Raw genomic sequence first — 17,608 nt, forward strand, 5'->3', positions numbered from 1 at the left:
AATACTGATATATTAGGAAAGAATAGCCTTTCAGACATCGTCACCAACGGCAGTCACGGTCATCTAATCAATATATGTCACGTATAAGACCATGTCAGGCCAAGAGACTATGTCAGGCCAGGTAATGTAATATATTAAAAAAAAAAAAAAAAAAAAAAGAATAGAAGGCCCTGTAATCTAATACAGGACCTTCAACATACTTATATATATACAGCATAGGCACAGGCACAGGCACATGTAAAAGTCAATTGAAAAGATTACTTGAACTACTATTACGAGATTACGAGATTACGGGCTACGTGTTTTACCATTACACTACGAGGTCATTACGATTACGAATAATTAAAGTTTACTGTATTGCAGTATATATGCATACTCCAGGCCCTTATTTAGCCTGTATATACCCGGGGCTGACATTGTATTAAATTTCTGACATCGTGTTGAATTCCTGACATTGTTGTGGACATAGTGGCTATTTAGACATCGTTAACAGGCCTGGTAATTACGTCGAAATAAACAGTACCTCTGACATAATAAATACCTTGACATACTATCTATTAGTATTGAATTATAAGTACCTGCAATGAAATCGGTACAACAAGCCTTGCAGACATTATATTGACCTATTGACACGGTCTTGACATAGTATCGGGGCCTGTAATTATGTAATTATACTGACACCATTGCTGACATAATGTCAATAGACCCCCCCAGCCCCATAATGTAGTGTACATTTTTACTTTTAGGTACTTCCATCTTACCGTACTTTAGGGCCGTCTAGCTCCGTCTCCACACGGAGCCACCCCCTTAGGTCTCCCATCTTAGCCTTCTAAGATTCCCCTACCTCTCTTCCACCGCCAACCGCCAACCGCCAACCCCCCAGAGCTGCAGAAAACCTGGGCAGCTGGGCAGCTGGGCCACCCCGAAGGTTTGCCAAATAATCTGAATGGATCTAAATAGACCAACCACTTACGCGCAGCTAAATCTCGTCCCTCATTTTTGGCGGGTGTGTACAACACACAAGGCGACCATGATGATGACGATGCCACAGCATATGCACACCCTGTCCGGAGACAAGGTCGAAAGCCTGTAACTGGCCAGCCCGATAAGGCCCTGTCAATGCTGGCAATACGGAAATAGTCATCCTCCCTCTCTAACTGTTCTCCTGTTCGTCCTGGTTGCTTCTGGTGCGTCCTGGTAAATAACCATCTGGTCTCTTATCAAATCTTCCCCCCTGGTCATACTATAACACAGCTCGAAGTCGAGTCCTTCTTTGCCCCGCGGCTACACACCGAAAATAGTTCGAACACAGTATGACAAAAGATGACAAGGACAGTCTATCAAAAGTCTCCAATGTCTCTGCCTCGTCTACGTTTCTAAGAGAGACCTCTAAGAGATACATTTTCTGATTGTCCTTCCTCGGCTCTTCACATTTGACAGCAACGCGCAAACGGCGCAAAAAAGGGGGGCCGCAGCCAATGATCCAAACAGGCATTGACAAGCAAAGCTGACCAAGGAAAATACCGGTACCTCTTGATAAGAGACGGAGAGAAGAGCGGAAAAGACCAGATACTCTTTTTTCTTTTCTCGTCAGGTATCATTAGCAGTATCGTCCAAATGAAGCACTCTTCGCGTTACGGGATGCAGGAATCCATCGTCATCTCACTCAGCCAAAAACAAAAATTCGCAAACTCTCCGACATTGCCCAGTGGCCCCAGCGGCCCTCCAGTGGTAAAAGACGGCTCCCGGCTGGGCAGAGAAACGATGAGTTGGCCCTGCATACTGCATCGGCTAGGCTTCGCTTCTTCGCTTCTTTGCCTTCCATGCCTCTTATTTTTTTATTTTTTTTACTTCTCATCTTACCTAAATCGTCACCCTGCCCTGGCGGTCCAAGGCTGCATCGCCCGAGACGGCGGTCAGCGTTGCAGATCCCATCGTAGCCTTTTGGAATATTTCCCGCCGGCGGCTCGCTAATAAAAAATGAAACATATGTTGAAAACCTACTAACTCGCAATAACTTAACCTACAGCGGTCCCGCGAATGAGGCCTTGTATAGCCCTTGGACAAGCCTTTGAGCAACCCTTGGAGACCTGCAGCTCGTCCAATCCCCATCGTCCACGCGCGTGCCATGCAGACCGACTCCTGCCAACGCATCCAAGCATCCAATTGCCTCCTGGGTGTCCACATATTCCATTTAACGCGTCCACGACGCCCGCTCTTCCTGATTTCTATTTCTTTTTTTTTCCTTTTCTTCCTCGCCCCCGACCAATCGCCTCCGGTCTGTTTTCACAAGCACCGGACGACGGTTGGCTGGCAATACTAATAGTCCGTCTACGGCCTATTCGTGGTCTTTCAACCCATTGGACACCCGGCTGCAATGCATGATGACCAGCGGCTGATTAAAACTCGACATCGGGCAACCATGGGCAGGGTTTCGGGCAGAGTCGTGTCCAAGATGTCCAAGGTTTCCCAATGCGGCCCAACTAAATCCCACCCGCGTTCTTTTCTGGCTGGGAACCACGCGATGCTAATATGCTCAGCTATCCGATTCCCCCATTCAGCCTTGTACAGATCTCGACGATGCACGTCAGTTACACCATCCCGGCGCCCAGTGGAGCCTCATACATCGTAAAGAACGCGTTCGTCTGAACTTTACATAGATCCTTATTATAGGAGATTTCATATGCATATACGTAGCAGCCAACCGTTATTCGAGAAAGATGGTCTATACTGCCTAACTTGGTAATAGACATCCTCGATCCATCTCATCGCATGAGCGGGGTACACTAGAACGTCGCCCGTAGTATAGACTTTTCTCGATAATCAAGATTCCGAGGTCTGATTACGCCAATTGGGAGAGGCATTTAAGTCGTCGAGACCAGTCATACATGTTAGGCCTAATACATGTACAGCATTGCAGGCTTCCCCAACTAGCCCGGGTGGGCATGTTCGGAAACAGCTCCAACGTATAAGTATGAATGGAGAAGAAGCAACATTTCGGCAGGCTACAGAGTGGGACTATACGCATAACTGAGAGCTCATCACTCACCTTTGAGTCAGCTCACAGATCGTTACAAGGTTATAGATCCGGGAAGACCCACAGTCTATGAATAACACGAGCTCGCAAGCTCGACCTGCCGAGCGATTTTTGCGATCCACGGATGATGCTCACGATACACCGATACACCCTATATCCGAAGCAGGATTTAGACATCGTCACGGTGCATACTTCGATCTGCGCTTGCTGGCAGCCTAGGCTCTAGAAGACGTCTTGGGCAGTCATCGAAAGTCTATACGGTTTAGTTAAGCAGCTATAGTAAATTAGAACCGGATAGAACTGAGCTTTCCAGTATAACAACGTGGTCATATGCATACCCCGTACTATAGCCCCTGACAGATACCCATATCGACCCTACGTATTGTCATTGTTCACCCATTATAGCTACAGAGCCCAACTAGACCTTTCCTAGCCCACGGTATCGTTTGGCCTATGAGGACCAGTTTGTGAAACTGAGCTCCTCTAGAACGTGTAGCTAGCCGCTGTCAGTGTGGAACCGTGTCACGCCTAAGAGGAATGAAGTATAGTAGAGGCATTAACGATGGGTTCGGACCAATTCTACATGTGTTGCGCATATATCTATACGTACCCCAGTCGGAACTGGCACTATGGAGGATATACCTATAATAAGTTATTAGTAATTCAAGAGTCACAGCAAGCACACGCCGGGGGTTATGACACGTTGTAATATCGCATGTTGAAGACTGGCGTCCGTTCCGTCTATAACTCTAAGAGGATAAACGCGTAAAGGCAAGGACATGGTAACCACCCTATCAGAGAAGCTGTAATCAAGAACTCCCTCAACTCCAACAGGCGGATATTCCTTCTCGTTAAACAGCCTCAAAAGACAGAATCTTGGTGTCGCCCCAAAGGAAAGTCGCAAGCAGATCCACTAGAATCGGAAAGAAAGAGATCATCTGGATCTAGATGGTCGCCCTAGATAATTAGTTGTCCGGATGTCCTCGCACAGCATTGTCCTGCCCATTGGGACCGCGTCGTGGCACTGCAGACATACACCACGTAATGTATCAACGTATATAAGCGACCATGGCTTACTACAACTTCGTTTTCGGTACGAGCACATTATCAGATGTATCATAATATTTACCAGTTGTCCTGGCTAAAAGGCAGCGCGGAGGCCAAGGGGCGTGTAAACTGGGTCTAGACATACATATGCAGCCGCATAGTCACCGAAACACTTCAGTAACAGGCGCATGCGATGACTCTGGAAATACGGATTATCACGTAACTTCGAAGTATGCACACGCCCATAGTGATGACAGCTATGGGCGTGTACTTAGCCATCTATAGGATTACTCTGTCAAGACTATAGACCAATGTCCTAAACTAGAGGGTAAGGCTATAATGAGGCTTAATTTTGGGGCGACATCTACTATAGACTTGGTCCCCCCTCGTATCTCCTCTGCAGTGTTGTCTATGGCTACGTATACTTAGTACAAGTAGCTTTACTCCATGTTTATTCATATTAGGAATACGAATGTGGTCATAGTAGATGGTACCGCTTTACTTAGAGCTGCTTTTGTGTCGTTATTTCGTATATGATCATGTTCACGGATCGCATTTAATCTTAGAGATTAGTATAGTTGCCTTATTGGGGCTATTGTATATACACATCGCTTTATATTTAATTCTCATACAAAGAGCTAAATATTGTAGAATTTAAAAAAATTCCATAGGCATAGTTTCTCTAATGTGTGCGCCTTCGTCTATCATGATATCAACTTAGTTTTTACCATGTTCTAGTAGCTCTAAATTTAATATATCAAAACTTTTGCATTGCCTCTTGAGACTCACTCTTAGAAGCCTAAATATATGAGCTTGGTCGAGAAGTATACTTAGAGCCACGTCTACGTAGTTGTTTTATAGCATTCGTATAGTCAAATCATTCACCCTTCTTATTCGTTGCTTCTTAGCTCAAGACTATGACATTGGACGAATGATGTGTCGCGCTCGAACTACACCAGGCCGGGCATTGGACGTAGGGTCATGTATAATATTAGACATTTTATAACTCGTCCCAAATATTGTTTCAATACTATTATAACCTTATAGAGAGTTACCGCGGTTAGAATTGTCGGCGATTATTCTACATCATCGTCCCCGAAGGATCTCCATGTTTCTAGCCCCAGCATTACATTGAACAACACATGACCTATGTGGCCTAGTAGCAATGTCTATTATCATTCGGCTTTTTATCAGCAGAGTCTAGCGAACTACACGTTTTACCTATCTATTTGTTCTTGCCCGTGGGGATGGCGAATAGGACAACCTTCTTATCACCACTCTCATCATACGCCTTGTCTACGCGATAGTATCCCCTTCGCTCTAGCTGGATAATATCGTCATGCTTAAGCTTGGCTACGCCCTCGTCGCACAACGCGTCCTCCTTCGTCGCCGTCACGGGGTTCAGGAATTGTTCTAGATCGTCCTCTTCCTCGAGCTTGTCCTTCGTGATCAGGTAGTCAAAGTCCCAGAGCTCCGCATCGATAAGCTTCTGCCCCTGCGTCGAGAGCCACGTAACCTTCTTTTCGGTAGTGCGAACATCTCCCTTGAGATGCAGCTCGCATGTGATGCTAGTGATTGGATCACCGCTGGCGACAGCCCTGACAAAAGCATTGCCCCATTGCATCAGAGTTATCTCCTCGCCGTCCTTGAATGACTTGGCATCTTCCTGGTCCAGTATCAGTTCTTTGCTGAAGGCTACCTTCTTAGTTCCGACGGCGGGGTTCTTAGGGTGGAGTGGCCTTTCCTCGGTACGTGGCTCGGCAGGGGTTTCATCTCCCATAATAGCGACCTTGACGTGGTCCTTCTTGAGAATGGCGGTGTGTCGTGGCGCAACAGGGTCAATCTCCTTTTTGTTCGTGGCCCAGAAGCTAGCCCAGTCCATGGACACGACATTCCTGGACGGACCCTGCTTCAGGATGAAATCGCGGAGCGCAGCGATGGTCATACCTCGTCTACGAATACCCCGGATGGTCGGCATTCTTGGGTCGTCCCAACCCCAGACTCGGCCGGTATCAACCAGCTTAGCGAGCTTGCGCTTGGACAAGAAAGTCCGGATGAAATTCATACGAGCAAAGTCCCACATGTACACCTGGCGTAGCTTCAGCGTGTCGAGGAACCATTGGAACTGAGGGTTTCGATCCGTGTACTCGGTGGACCTGAGGGCGTGCGTGACACCCTCCAAGCTGTCGACGACGGGGCATGCGAGATCGTAGGTGGGGTACATCTTCCATTTGGTGCCTGTGCGGTGATGCGGGTCATTGGGATTGCACCTGTAGATGACCGGGTCGCGCATAGCCTTGTTCGGGTTGTCCACTGAGATCTTTGCGCGAATACAATTCTTGAGTCCTTCCTCGGTACCATTCTTCATCGCTTCGAAGATGGCTAGGTTCTCCTCGACTGTCCTGTCTCGTCGCTTAGACGCGATACCTTTTCCTCGCTCGTCGCGCATGGTTTCTACGTCCGTATCATCGGCATAAGCGTTTCCGCTCTTGATGAGAGAGAGACAGGTGTCGTAGAGGTGATCGAAGTAGTCCGAAGTATATGTGACGACATCAGGCTTAATTCCCATAAGAGCAAGATCCTCGATGATAGCATCCTGGTACTCCTCCTTTTCTTTGCTCGGGTTCGTATCGTCTAGTCTCAGGCGAAGCTTGCCATCGTAAGCTTGATGCGCAAAGTAGTCGCTAAGCAACGCGGCTTTGGCGTGTCCGATGTGGAGGTATCCCCTGTATTCCAATTAGAAATTTGCCGAGTCGATATGTGTTGTAAATAGGGAATACGTACGAAGGCTCGGGGAGGAATCGAGTGACGACTCCCTTGTCGGTATCCTGTAGTGCCAAGTTGTAACTCGCGCCAGCTCGACTAGCTGCTTGGACTTTGGCCTTCCGTGCCGAGTCGGCAGCCTTGACTTCGGCTTGGATCTCGGGGTGGACTTGTTCGATATAGGTGAACCATCGGTGAAGATTTGCGTAGGTCCCTTTACGGACGAAAGATACGGCAACACGATTGCTCTTGATAGCAAGCCAGATCTTGGTGTCTAGATCGCTTAGAGCATATCCGGCAAGGTAAGTTCTCAAGGTGAGGTGCTTCTCAAGTCGAATAAGGTGAGGTTCGATAGACTTGAAGTCTCCTCCTAGGGAGGTCGATACGGCAACGAGCTCGTCTGCCTTCATTTTGACGGCTATTGTATGAACTCGAAGCTATTTATGACCTTAAAATTTAGGTGTAAAATCGTAGGTAGCGTATAAGTGAGTCGACTCTGCCGTTTTGAGTCAACAAGCAGACAACAGGTTGTGGCGGGGCCACCCCACTAACGGCATCTCTTAAAAAAGTTGGGTAGAGGGGCTGAGGGGTTATTGACCCGATTAGATAGGTTGCTATCTAGGTAACGATAAGATAATAAACTGTGGCTAGTAATAGTGCGGCACACCTATAAAATGATAGGTACCTATTGAGGCTGAAAACGTTACCCCTGCCCTTGTCTTAAATTTGTTTCTGCATTATCGATTTCTAAAGCTTCATATGACTATGGTCTAACGACTGTCGGCGACCACAGAAGATCACAATGGCTTCGACGAGTCAATGCATCGCTTCGCTGGCGAGGCTAAGCCTCTCTACGTCTGCACGTCCTGCGAATGCGACAATTCCTAGGTTTCTGGCTCCGTCGATAGTTCAGATAAGATGCAAAAGCGCTGGCACTTCGGCTATGCGGGCGCGCGAGCGAGAGAAGGAAAAGGGCAAGAAGTCAAAGAAGCAGCAGCGATTCAAAGAATACAAATATGCCACGCCGAGTAAAGAGGAGAGACATTCGCTATGCGACGCTATGCGGTGAGTTGTCTTGTTCCATTCAAATCTGGATCCTCTGTTCTCGAACTCATGGAAACTATAGATATCTGCGAGCCGCTGAAGTTGGCCGACCGCCATCCTCTGTTACGTACGAACTCGCTCTAAAAATAAGAACACCTAAGAACAGTCCGGTACTTCGAAATCGGATACGTCTGCCCTACCCTGTCAAGAACGACACGCAGATCGCCGTCATCTGCAAAGAAGGCAGCGGTGCTATGCACGACGCTCGTGCCGGAGGAGCTGTCGCATTCGGAGAGGAATCTCTATTTGAGCTGATCAAGGCGAACCCGAATAAGCTACCGTTCAACCGTCTGATCTGCCACGTTGATTCCGAACAGGCCCTCAAAAAGGCCAACCTCGGCCGTATACTAGGTCCTAAGGGTCTGATGCCTAGCATTAAGACCAATACCATCACTAGGAGCGTGAAGTCCCTTATGCACGAGATGGTCGGCGCCGAGAATTACAGAGAGAGGGTGGGCGCGATCCGTATGCCTATCGGCAATATCCAATTCACACCCAACATGCTCTCTGCGAACGTCAAGGCGCTCGTGGGAGCAGTGAAGGAGAACATTTCGACTTTGGAGGACAGAGTCAAGAAGGATTTGGTTGAAGTTGTGCTGACTTCCACAAACGGGCCGGGTTTCAGCTTGAGCGGAGGTTTCAACTCTACCGACGAAAAGGTCCAGCCCGCACACCTGAGCACGGCCATGTAAATATTTATACCCTTTAAGGCAGGACAGTATAAAATTGTACCATATGCTTTGTATAAGTTAGATGTGCGGGTATCTTGCTAGTATGCTCTTAGGAATAATTGTGAAACTGTGTAGTCTTCGCTTAATTAAGCGCTCTTCAATGCTTTTACAGCTTCTAGTTGAGCATCTAATAGAGAATAGATGCCCATCAACTTCAATAGCTTTGCCTGTCCTCTAGCACCCGCCTTTTTAGCTTCCTTCAACGCCGTACCAAGGTCTAATAGGATAGTATTTCTACATCTTGTTAGCCTTTCTTCCGCTTTCCGTACGAAAGGCGTCTCCCTTCCAATGTCGTTGGCTAACTCGTCCACTACTATATACTCGTTCGCTAATTCCGTCAATTTTGCCGTGCTACTCCCCACTGCTCCGTCTAGTTCGTCTTCATCGTCTTCATCGTCGTCGTCGCTATCATCACTATCAGGACCCGCGCTCCCGACTGCCAACCGACCCTCGAGCGTGGATATCCTCTCATCGAGTTCTATCATTTTCCTCCCGGTCTCGACCTCACTTCTCACGCCGGATAGGTCCCGGTTTAAGCCAGCCACTTCGGAGCCCCTTTCTCTTACTCGGCCTTTGATCTCTTCGACAGCTCGCCGAAATCCTAACAGTGCTACACGTACATCCTCGACTCTTTCCTCGCCCCCCTTAAGCTCGTCGCCTAGGCTCAAGAAACTGGTGTAATTCGCATTGACTAGTTCTAGCAGCTCGGTGCTGATAGCGGCGCTCCGTTCCCTAAGGTCGGATCGTAGGTCTTCTAGGGTCTGATGGCGGTTTGCGAGGGAGGAGAGGTATTCGGCTGGGTCGAAGTCCGGAGCGAGGAAGTCGGACCGTGGGAGAGCAGTGGGGAAAGGGAGCGGAGCATCATCTTCATTATCTGAAGACTCGGATGAAGAAACTAAGGCGAAACTGCGGGAGCTCAACGGTCTAGCTGATGACGGTGCTGCGAGATGGGCCATAATATCTCGAGTCTCGGTGGAGGGGTCAAATGAGTGGGCGTCGTTAGGATAAACCAGGTCTTGTATATTGAGACATGCGAGATGTTATATTTCGGTCTAATATTGGTGACGATAAGTTGTTGAGCTTGGCCTGTCCTCCAACATTGATGATATATTCCCTTCTAAGGATATGAAATAGATATACGTTATTTATCAGCCTTAAATCGCGTCTTTCGAATATACCTTATGCAAGTAATCGGAATATCACGAGCATTGATCTTCGAGGTAGGTAGCTTGGATGCTAGTTGATGCGCATGTCACGATTGAGCTAGACCAAAGTACCTTCGTACATGCAGAATTGACATCAAATTGGATTATGTGGGGTAAAGTTAAAAGTTGAGGTTACACTAAACGTCAACTCACCGAGTTCACCTTTGATGGTTTACATAATTAGGTGGAATAGGTGGAACTTACCGAATTCTCCGGTACCGGCCTGGCGGGGCTTACCTTAGCAGTTTCCAGTTAATATGACCTATTGATGGGGCCAAAGGAACCAAAGGAACCAAAGGAACCAAAGGAAACCAAAGCAACTTCGGCCAGAGCAAATTCCCGTCCGGTTACACCCGAACGTCACCAATTTCCTCTCACATCAAATTCAACGTTCAACGTTCCTACTACAGGTAGGTATTTATACTGTACAGTTAATTGATCGTTGATCGTACAGTTGGACCGTAGAGACAAGAGTGGAATAAGAAGAGGCAACTAAATACGATAAGGAAAGGACAAGAACTATATGCAAACATCCCTCCTTTCCGTTGGAACGAGTTCGGAATCCGACAGGTCCGAGCAACTCCAGTGGAAGTGGATCGATGGTCTAATTTTTTTTCCATCTTGCTGCCGAGCCTATCCTATCTTAGCCTTCCATCCCCCATGTGACATTGTTGGCTCGGATTAGGCGAGTGGACTGCGGGTTACAGGGCCCTGGCATAATCTTATCAATCTGATCAGTGATCAATGATCTCGAACCATCAACTACCACAGTCGTCAGTCTCGGCCCCCCCTCCAATAAAGTAAGTGACCTTACCTTAGTTCTTCCTTCTAGGTCAGATCACTCGATAGCGAGAGATCGTCTGCATGACCCCCCAACTTCTTTTTGCAACCCTCCCCACAACCGACTGAAGAACAAAGACAGATGTTGACTCGTAAGAAGGAAACACTCAATACTCAATACTACTTCAATCCCGGCCCAGTCAACGAATTGATTGACTAAGAGCCTGTCAAACGATCATTCCATTTGCCTCATTCGTCTATTCTTTAGTCACACCTATCTCACTCCCACGAGAGGACCTCAGCCGCCAGTTCATTTTTTTTTTCTGGACTAATTGAAATAATTACTTGGCCAAAGCCTTTAAGCACAATCAACTTGGCCCTAGTTCGGAGACCCTGATGGTAGCCCGGCCCGCTCATTCGTGTTCAGTCCCTAGGTACATCACTGCCTGCTACCCCCCAAGTTTGCTTGATTCGTGGGAGGGGGACCCTAACAAACCTCCTAACCGCTTTTCTTCTTTCTTCCCTTAAACCAAGGGATAGCAAAACGTGAAAGATATACATCGATAGAGACCGATCTCTGATATCATTACCTATTTACCAACTCGGATACCGTCAGACCGCATCTTTGCGGAGTCGATCCCACGGAAAATTCCAAGGCTCGACGCACGCTGATGTCCGAGGTGCATTGCAGCGCTGAGTGGCACAACGAATAAGATCGACTAAATGCTTTTCCTGCCTTTCTGCTCCAGAATCGGAATAACATGGCGACTTCTGCTGCTATCATGTCTTCCGCTTATCTCAACGGCCACCCCAAACCCCAACCAACCAAACTCGCTATAACCCCTATCTCAGCTGCATCTTCCCCCGCCTCAGCTGCTTCGCCCATTTCGAGCGTGTCTACGCCTACCTCAACCCATCAGCTTGCCATCAAACCCGCAGCCGCCGCCGCAGCCGCAGCCCTACAGGCCACCGTAATGGCTTCAAAGGCCTCAATCACCAGCAAGGAATGGGTAGTTCCTCCGAGGCCCAAGCCCGGCCGGAAACCCGCTACGGATACGCCACCAACTAAGCGAAAGGCCCAGAACCGCGCTGCCCAGCGTGCATTTCGCGAGCGGAGGGCCGCTCGCGTCGGAGAATTGGAGGAGCAGCTGGAGGAACAGAAGGAAGAGTACGAGCGAAACCAACAGCAGCTCACCGACCAAGTGCAGGATCTAGATGCCGAAGTGTTAAGTCTACGGAACAGATGCGTAGTCCTGGAGGGCTTGCTGGAGAAGGAGCGTAAGGAGCGCATCAAAGTAGCAAGCGAGCTCGAGGACCTACGACGACGATGGAGAGGAGAAGATGCCAGCACGTCTTCAAGACACGGAAGTTTCGCTGCACAGCACGGAAGGCTGCCGAATCCACTGACCATTACATCTCAGCATCCCACGCCACGGGGAAGCCTCGCTAGCAACGCATCAGATCATCGCAATTCGGCAACGGCCTTTTCAATCTCACAAATAATATCCCCTCCTGACTCATCGAGTCCGCCGGGACCCCCCCAAGAGTCATCGACTGATCTTGCTGGATGTGGCAACTGCGAAATCAACGGACCTTGTGCCTGTGCTGAAGAAGCTCTTGCCGACACGGCTGTTGGATGCAACAAGTGTAGTATCGGTTCCAAGTGCGAGTGTCTGGAAGCCATGGTAAAGGACCTCGCTCCGAATTCGGAATCCGAACTCAAGCGGAAAAAATCCTCTCTGTCCGTCATAGCCCCGGAAGAAAAGAGACAGAAGATACCCGAGCCCTATCCTCACGAGGTCGACTTCACCGCCGCATTCGCCAGGAAGAAGGATCCCATTCCGGAACCAATTCTGTACCAAGCCCCCACTCAGCCGACAGTGCCGCCACGAGACTCTTGCGGCTTCTGCGAAGAAGGTACCTATTGCATGTGTGCCGAAGCTGCCGCATCGCAGACGCTCCCCCCGGTATCTCAACAAGTCCAGACACCGCCTCCTTCCGAGAATGATGTAGGTTCTCATCCGATAGAAATCACATCGACCGGCGCCGTCAAATTACCAGGTATCAATTCGTTAAATCGCACTCCAATCCCTACAGCCCGCCCTTCCGGTGGTTGTGGCCCCAAAGGACCAGGTTCCTGCGCCCAGTGCCTAAAGGATCCTAAGTCTGGTCTCTTCTGCCGCAGTCTCGCAGCAAGCTTTTCCCGCAATTCAGGTACGTCTAGCGGAGGGTGCTGCGGCGGATCCGGCGGATCCGGATGCTGCAAATCTACCGAAGCAGGAACATCCACCGATTCCCCGGCTGGCATCAATCTATCATGTGCAGAGACGTACAAGACGCTGTCTAGTCATCGCAATTTCGACAAGGCAGCTGACGAGATCGGAACTTGGTTGCCTAGACTCAAGGCCACTCCCCTACCGGCAAATACGGCGGGAAGGCCACCCATCGAGGTCCAGGTAGCCAGCATTATGGGGGTCTTGAGAGAGTTTGATGTCCGGTTTGGGAGAGAAGCTTGATCTATTTAAACAGATTCACGGCTGCTGGGAGGTCTATCTACGCTGTATGCGTTTAACGAGAGTATATAATGAGACATGGCGTCAACGGACCATTGCATCCTACGGTGTTGATAAGGGGAGGGGATGTGTCGAGTATTTCGGCCATCCATAGGGAGTGGTCATATTGCATTGTCGGTCGGCGGTCACATATCCACGTAATTGATAAAAGGGGGTTAGGTTTCGAATTATCGAGATGGTTTACAGGCAAGGAGCCCCGAGGGCTTCCTAATTCATGTACATTTTAAAATCAAGGCGTCGAGTTCGGAATAGTTCTAAACACTGCTCGTATGGCATTTTCTGCGAGCCTAGTTTGCGATATGCAATTTTTGAATGGCAAGATGTATCTGGGAGGCTTCTCTAGGTATCCTAGGTATCCCATGTAGAATTGCCATAGATCTTGTTTGTTTTCAAGCCAGTAATGATCACTCGTTGCATTGTCTCAACACCAGCCGCCGTCTCCTTCAAAGTGTTATTACCAGATGTTCGGCTCACCCATTTAGGAGCTTTTTAGAAGCAGATCTCCCTAGGTGGAATCCCAGATGTATCGTTGAATACGAAACCTATTATTGGTATGGTGAAATAGACGTTAGACTAAAAGTATTGTATCCATTTCCATTCCTTTACTTTATAATTAACTCCATTGGGGACCACAGCAAGCACTCAACGAGGTATTATAAATGCAAATTCGGTAGATGTAAATATTTTGTTGTATTGGTATAAAGGATAAAGGTCAAATATACTATAACATTAGGCGTCCACCACCTATTTCCCTTGCTCTAGAAGTGTCCCTGCCTCTTCTAGAGATGCAATGTAATGCTGAGCCCATAAGATATCAAATACTATAACCAATCCCAGACACCAAGTGATAGGCAGGGTCTTCTAACCGTAGCCTATCGTACCATGCAAGGCATATTTACCACGATCTATAACTTTGTAGCATATCCTCCGAAGACGGCATACTACCCTGGTAGTATGACGTTTCCCACTATCCCGGCCGAGCGGCTGATGTCCATTGCCGTTTGTCACTAGTGCCAGCAACACTCAAAACGGCTCAGCTTAGTTCGTGCCTGTGCCGTTGGCCTGAGCCTGTCCGTTGTCGCCAAAGCCGCAGCCGGTCTTGCCGGCTTGGGTCTGCGCGCCGAGGCCGGAGCACAAGCCAAAGCTCTGGCCTGACACTCCCGCGCAACACGTCGACGCGCAGTCTGCCGAGCTCAAGCATTCTCCGCCGATGAACTGGGTACCCTGTCCGTTGCCTACGTTCTTAGCACCAGCTGGGTCAGGCTGGAGCGGTGCCGGGATAGCGGCGACAACTTGGGGATTGTTAGTACAATGCTTAGTTAAAGAGGTTTAAGATAATGTGACTTACCGGAGAGAAGAGCGAAGAGGGCGATGCGAACCATTTTGTTTATTGTTTGGTGTTTCGTTTCTTGAAATTAATTATAGCAACTCGAAGCGGTGTTTGTAAAGCGAAGATGGGATGATAGCCTATAGGTAGGGATGAATGTTAAGCTTTGCCTGAAAGTCTGTTCTTATCACATCAACTGGAGATCCCGAAGCGATCATTCAAATGTTTATATATTCAGACGAGCCTCCTATTCTATCCCTTCTCGAACGTTTCCCATTACTACCCCTGACGCCGGGTTGAGCACGGCCGTGAGGCTGAGTGCGGGTGCGTGTGTTTCTGTTACGCCTGGGGCATCAGCTCTGGGACCCCTTGTTTTGATACGTCGCACATCATCATTAGGCCGAACGAATGTTTATTCGCGAGGCAGATTACGAGGCGACCCCGGATTTTCCGGGTAGTTCATGCTCTGCAGCGTTTAATCGATCATATGTTCGATAGCATATGGAATGTCAACGCGTCTGAAATGCCTGTTGTACGCGTTTAACACCACCATGCGTTGCTTAGCGCTGTGAAGACTACATGGGTATTTGGAGAAGCCATACAGATAGCATCGAGTATTTTGTATCAGTCAATGTCCTTTTACGTATGGTTTTGATAAAGCTATGTTGGTGTTCCTTACATTCGTCAGGTTACCATCGCATCGTGTTTCGCTGACGTTAACTACCTAATGAAACCTCCAGGCGAAGAGATTAGCATATCTCAGATATACCATGATATATCTTAAGGATCTTGATCTTCAAGCTAGAAACACCAAAGAAATAATCTAGGATCCAGATGTGAGGTTTCCTAGTCAGCGATCATAATACACCTTGCTAGGGGGATTTGCGATGTTAGATTCCGGTCAATTTTCCTTGCAAGTTGTCATATGTGGATTATAAGATGGTAGCTGCGTAGTAAAAATTCCGAGTTCAGATGAAGACTCCAGTTGTTGCAACGTTAACACTTACACAGCGTGGCGACATTTTGTAACTCAGGTTTCGAGAATTGTAAAACTCAATGCAAGCGATGATGGGATCATCGTCGAGATCAACATAAAAGCGCCCTTTATTGCCGATCATATAACACTGCTATTACGTACGTAATATAAAGCATTGAATAATTCATAATGGGAAACTAGAAACTTTGCTTGTCTGGGGATTGTGACACTTGGATCGAGTTCTGAAACCATTACGTTCTTAGATGGTCCTGGTCAAATGGACCAATCATGTCTCTCCAACTGCCCCTATTTGAACCTTGTCGATTTAATGGCTGATGACTAATCACCCCTATTGTCTAAGGCATAGAATAGAGAGATGGAATGTATATACCATGTATTCAACAAGCTGGTCAAGTTAGGACTGATTGTATATTTATATTCTTTTTGTAACTCCAGAACCAAAGGCCTACTTGATAGCCATATCTCACAGAAGAAAGCACAAGCATGCACAGGTACTTCAGACTCAACACCCCTTTTTAGAATAATACATGGTCGGATCAAAGAACATCGTGGTGTATTTTGGTTAGTGTCTGTCTGTATTGATATATGTCACCTTTGTGTTATTTTATATGTTAGGTACCTAGGTGGGCTTCCTTAACTACCTATGAATGAGGAGTGAATTTGTAGAACAGTGCTCTGTCAGGTGGAATCACCATGTCGTATCCTAGGATCAATCAAATGCGCTGTGGCATGTACCGAAGTATTATTCAAGCCTTACGGCAAGTAGGTACATACCTCATACATAGCCCGAGTCGAGGGAAGGTACGATACCAATATCGTGATTCTACTTGTCGAGTCACTTTGTAGATACCTTAGGTACGGAACACCGCAGAATAGAATCAGTACCTGAGCCGCAAACAACGAAAATCAGCCAATCGACGGGCCGAAAAATATTAAATCACTAATTCGTTCTTTCCAATCGACGAATTTTAGGGACGCGGTTACTTAGGATACGTCAGGATCAGACATCAACTTGAAATCAGTACAGCGCACATCTCGACACCGCCAAATATAAATACACGCTGATGCCGACACGGTTTTCTCCCATCATCATAACCATCATAACCATTTTAAACATTTCAACCATGTTAACCACCCTTACTACGACCATAACACTTAACACTACAATTATCATCAACCCTTACCTATTAACTAACAATACTTTAATACTTACTGCAACTATTAATTACTATGCCAAAGTAATAACTAAAATCGGTATCACCTAGCAGCTGTTATCCAAAACACGGCTTCTAAGTCATGGGGGCTTAAGCCTAAGCTAGAGCTAAGAAACGGTCCTCCGTTTCCAAGTCGCAGGAGACTGGCAAGCAAACTTATGGGAAAGACAACATAATGCCTTAACCTTACCAACAAAGAACCCTTTGAAGACTACTCAAGGGCTGGAAGTCGATCACCACCAACAACAAGTGACAGCCAACTAGCAATCACGAAAGAAGTATAAGAACAAACTACCTAGCCTACATTATACACCAGTATAAACACAAGTATGGGTGATAAACTTGACCCTAAGGGCCTCGGGACAACGCCAGGGAATGGCCTAATCCCTCATCCCTGAACATCTGACACTTGGGTAAGTTCTTACAAACTTATTTCCTAAAACTATCATCCTCCCATCCCGTTAGCCTCAATACTAACTTCATACTCTTTGCAGAGAAGGAGAAAGATAGTAAAGACGAAATAGATGAGGCTGGAGTTAAAGGCCGGGATGATAATGGAGAAGACGACGAAGACGCCCCCATACCTGCTTGCGATATGAATTTTTCATGGAAGATGTAGCCGAGAGGCTTTTCTAGATATGCCACAGATTTCATTCGGTTTCAAGCCTGTATTCGGCAAGAAGGAATAGAACAACTCTGGCCTCCTGGTACGTGTTACTACATCAAATATCGTGAAAACATTCTAACTTCCTTATAGTGTGTCCATATCAATGCTACTAATTTTACCTCCACCTCCACCTCTGACTAAAAACCCACGAGCCTTTCACCTT

The 17,608-nt window shown here is 47.5% G+C and overlaps 5 protein-coding genes across 5 annotated transcripts; 2 read left to right on the top strand and 3 right to left on the bottom strand.

The window, feature by feature from the left end:
• Window positions 1–5,057: 5,057 nt before the first annotated feature.
• On the bottom strand, window positions 5,058–7,430 carry F4817DRAFT_339069 (glutamyl-tRNA synthetase). Its single transcript, XM_049303502.1, has 2 exons — window positions 6,869–7,430; window positions 5,058–6,810 (listed from the first exon to the last, which is right to left on the bottom strand). Exons 1-2 carry the CDS (start codon window positions 7,255–7,257, stop codon window positions 5,310–5,312), a joined length of 1,890 nt encoding a protein of 629 aa, XP_049158428.1. The 5' UTR covers window positions 7,258–7,430; the 3' UTR covers window positions 5,058–5,309.
• F4817DRAFT_339071 (ribosomal protein L1) lies at window positions 7,431–8,684 on the top strand. The gene is made up of 2 exons (XM_049303503.1): window positions 7,431–7,912; window positions 7,974–8,684. Exons 1-2 carry the CDS (start codon window positions 7,650–7,652, stop codon window positions 8,641–8,643), a joined length of 933 nt encoding a protein of 310 aa, XP_049158429.1. The 5' UTR covers window positions 7,431–7,649; the 3' UTR covers window positions 8,644–8,684.
• On the bottom strand, window positions 8,685–9,998 carry F4817DRAFT_339073 (oligomeric golgi complex component, COG2-domain-containing protein). The gene has a single exon (XM_049303504.1). It carries the CDS (start codon window positions 9,636–9,638, stop codon window positions 8,769–8,771), a length of 870 nt encoding a protein of 289 aa, XP_049158430.1. The 5' UTR covers window positions 9,639–9,998; the 3' UTR covers window positions 8,685–8,768.
• Window positions 9,999–10,719: 721 nt separating this feature from the next.
• F4817DRAFT_339075 (uncharacterized protein) lies at window positions 10,720–13,645 on the top strand. Its single transcript, XM_049303505.1, has one exon. It carries the CDS (start codon window positions 11,429–11,431, stop codon window positions 13,181–13,183), a length of 1,755 nt encoding a protein of 584 aa, XP_049158431.1. The 5' UTR covers window positions 10,720–11,428; the 3' UTR covers window positions 13,184–13,645.
• Window positions 13,646–13,910: 265 nt separating this feature from the next.
• On the bottom strand, window positions 13,911–14,755 carry F4817DRAFT_121494 (uncharacterized protein). The gene is made up of 2 exons (XM_049297638.1): window positions 14,589–14,755; window positions 13,911–14,532 (listed from the first exon to the last, which is right to left on the bottom strand). The coding sequence occupies exons 1-2, from the start codon at window positions 14,620–14,622 to the stop codon at window positions 14,279–14,281; spliced, it is 288 nt and encodes a 95-aa protein (XP_049158432.1). The 5' UTR covers window positions 14,623–14,755; the 3' UTR covers window positions 13,911–14,278.
• Window positions 14,756–17,608: the final 2,853 nt, after the last annotated feature.

The sequence above is a fragment of the Daldinia loculata genome (assembly GCF_022478755.1).
Source record: "Daldinia loculata strain CBS 113971 unplaced genomic scaffold F4817scaffold_28, whole genome shotgun sequence".
Taxonomy (NCBI): domain Eukaryota; kingdom Fungi; phylum Ascomycota; class Sordariomycetes; order Xylariales; family Hypoxylaceae; genus Daldinia; species Daldinia loculata.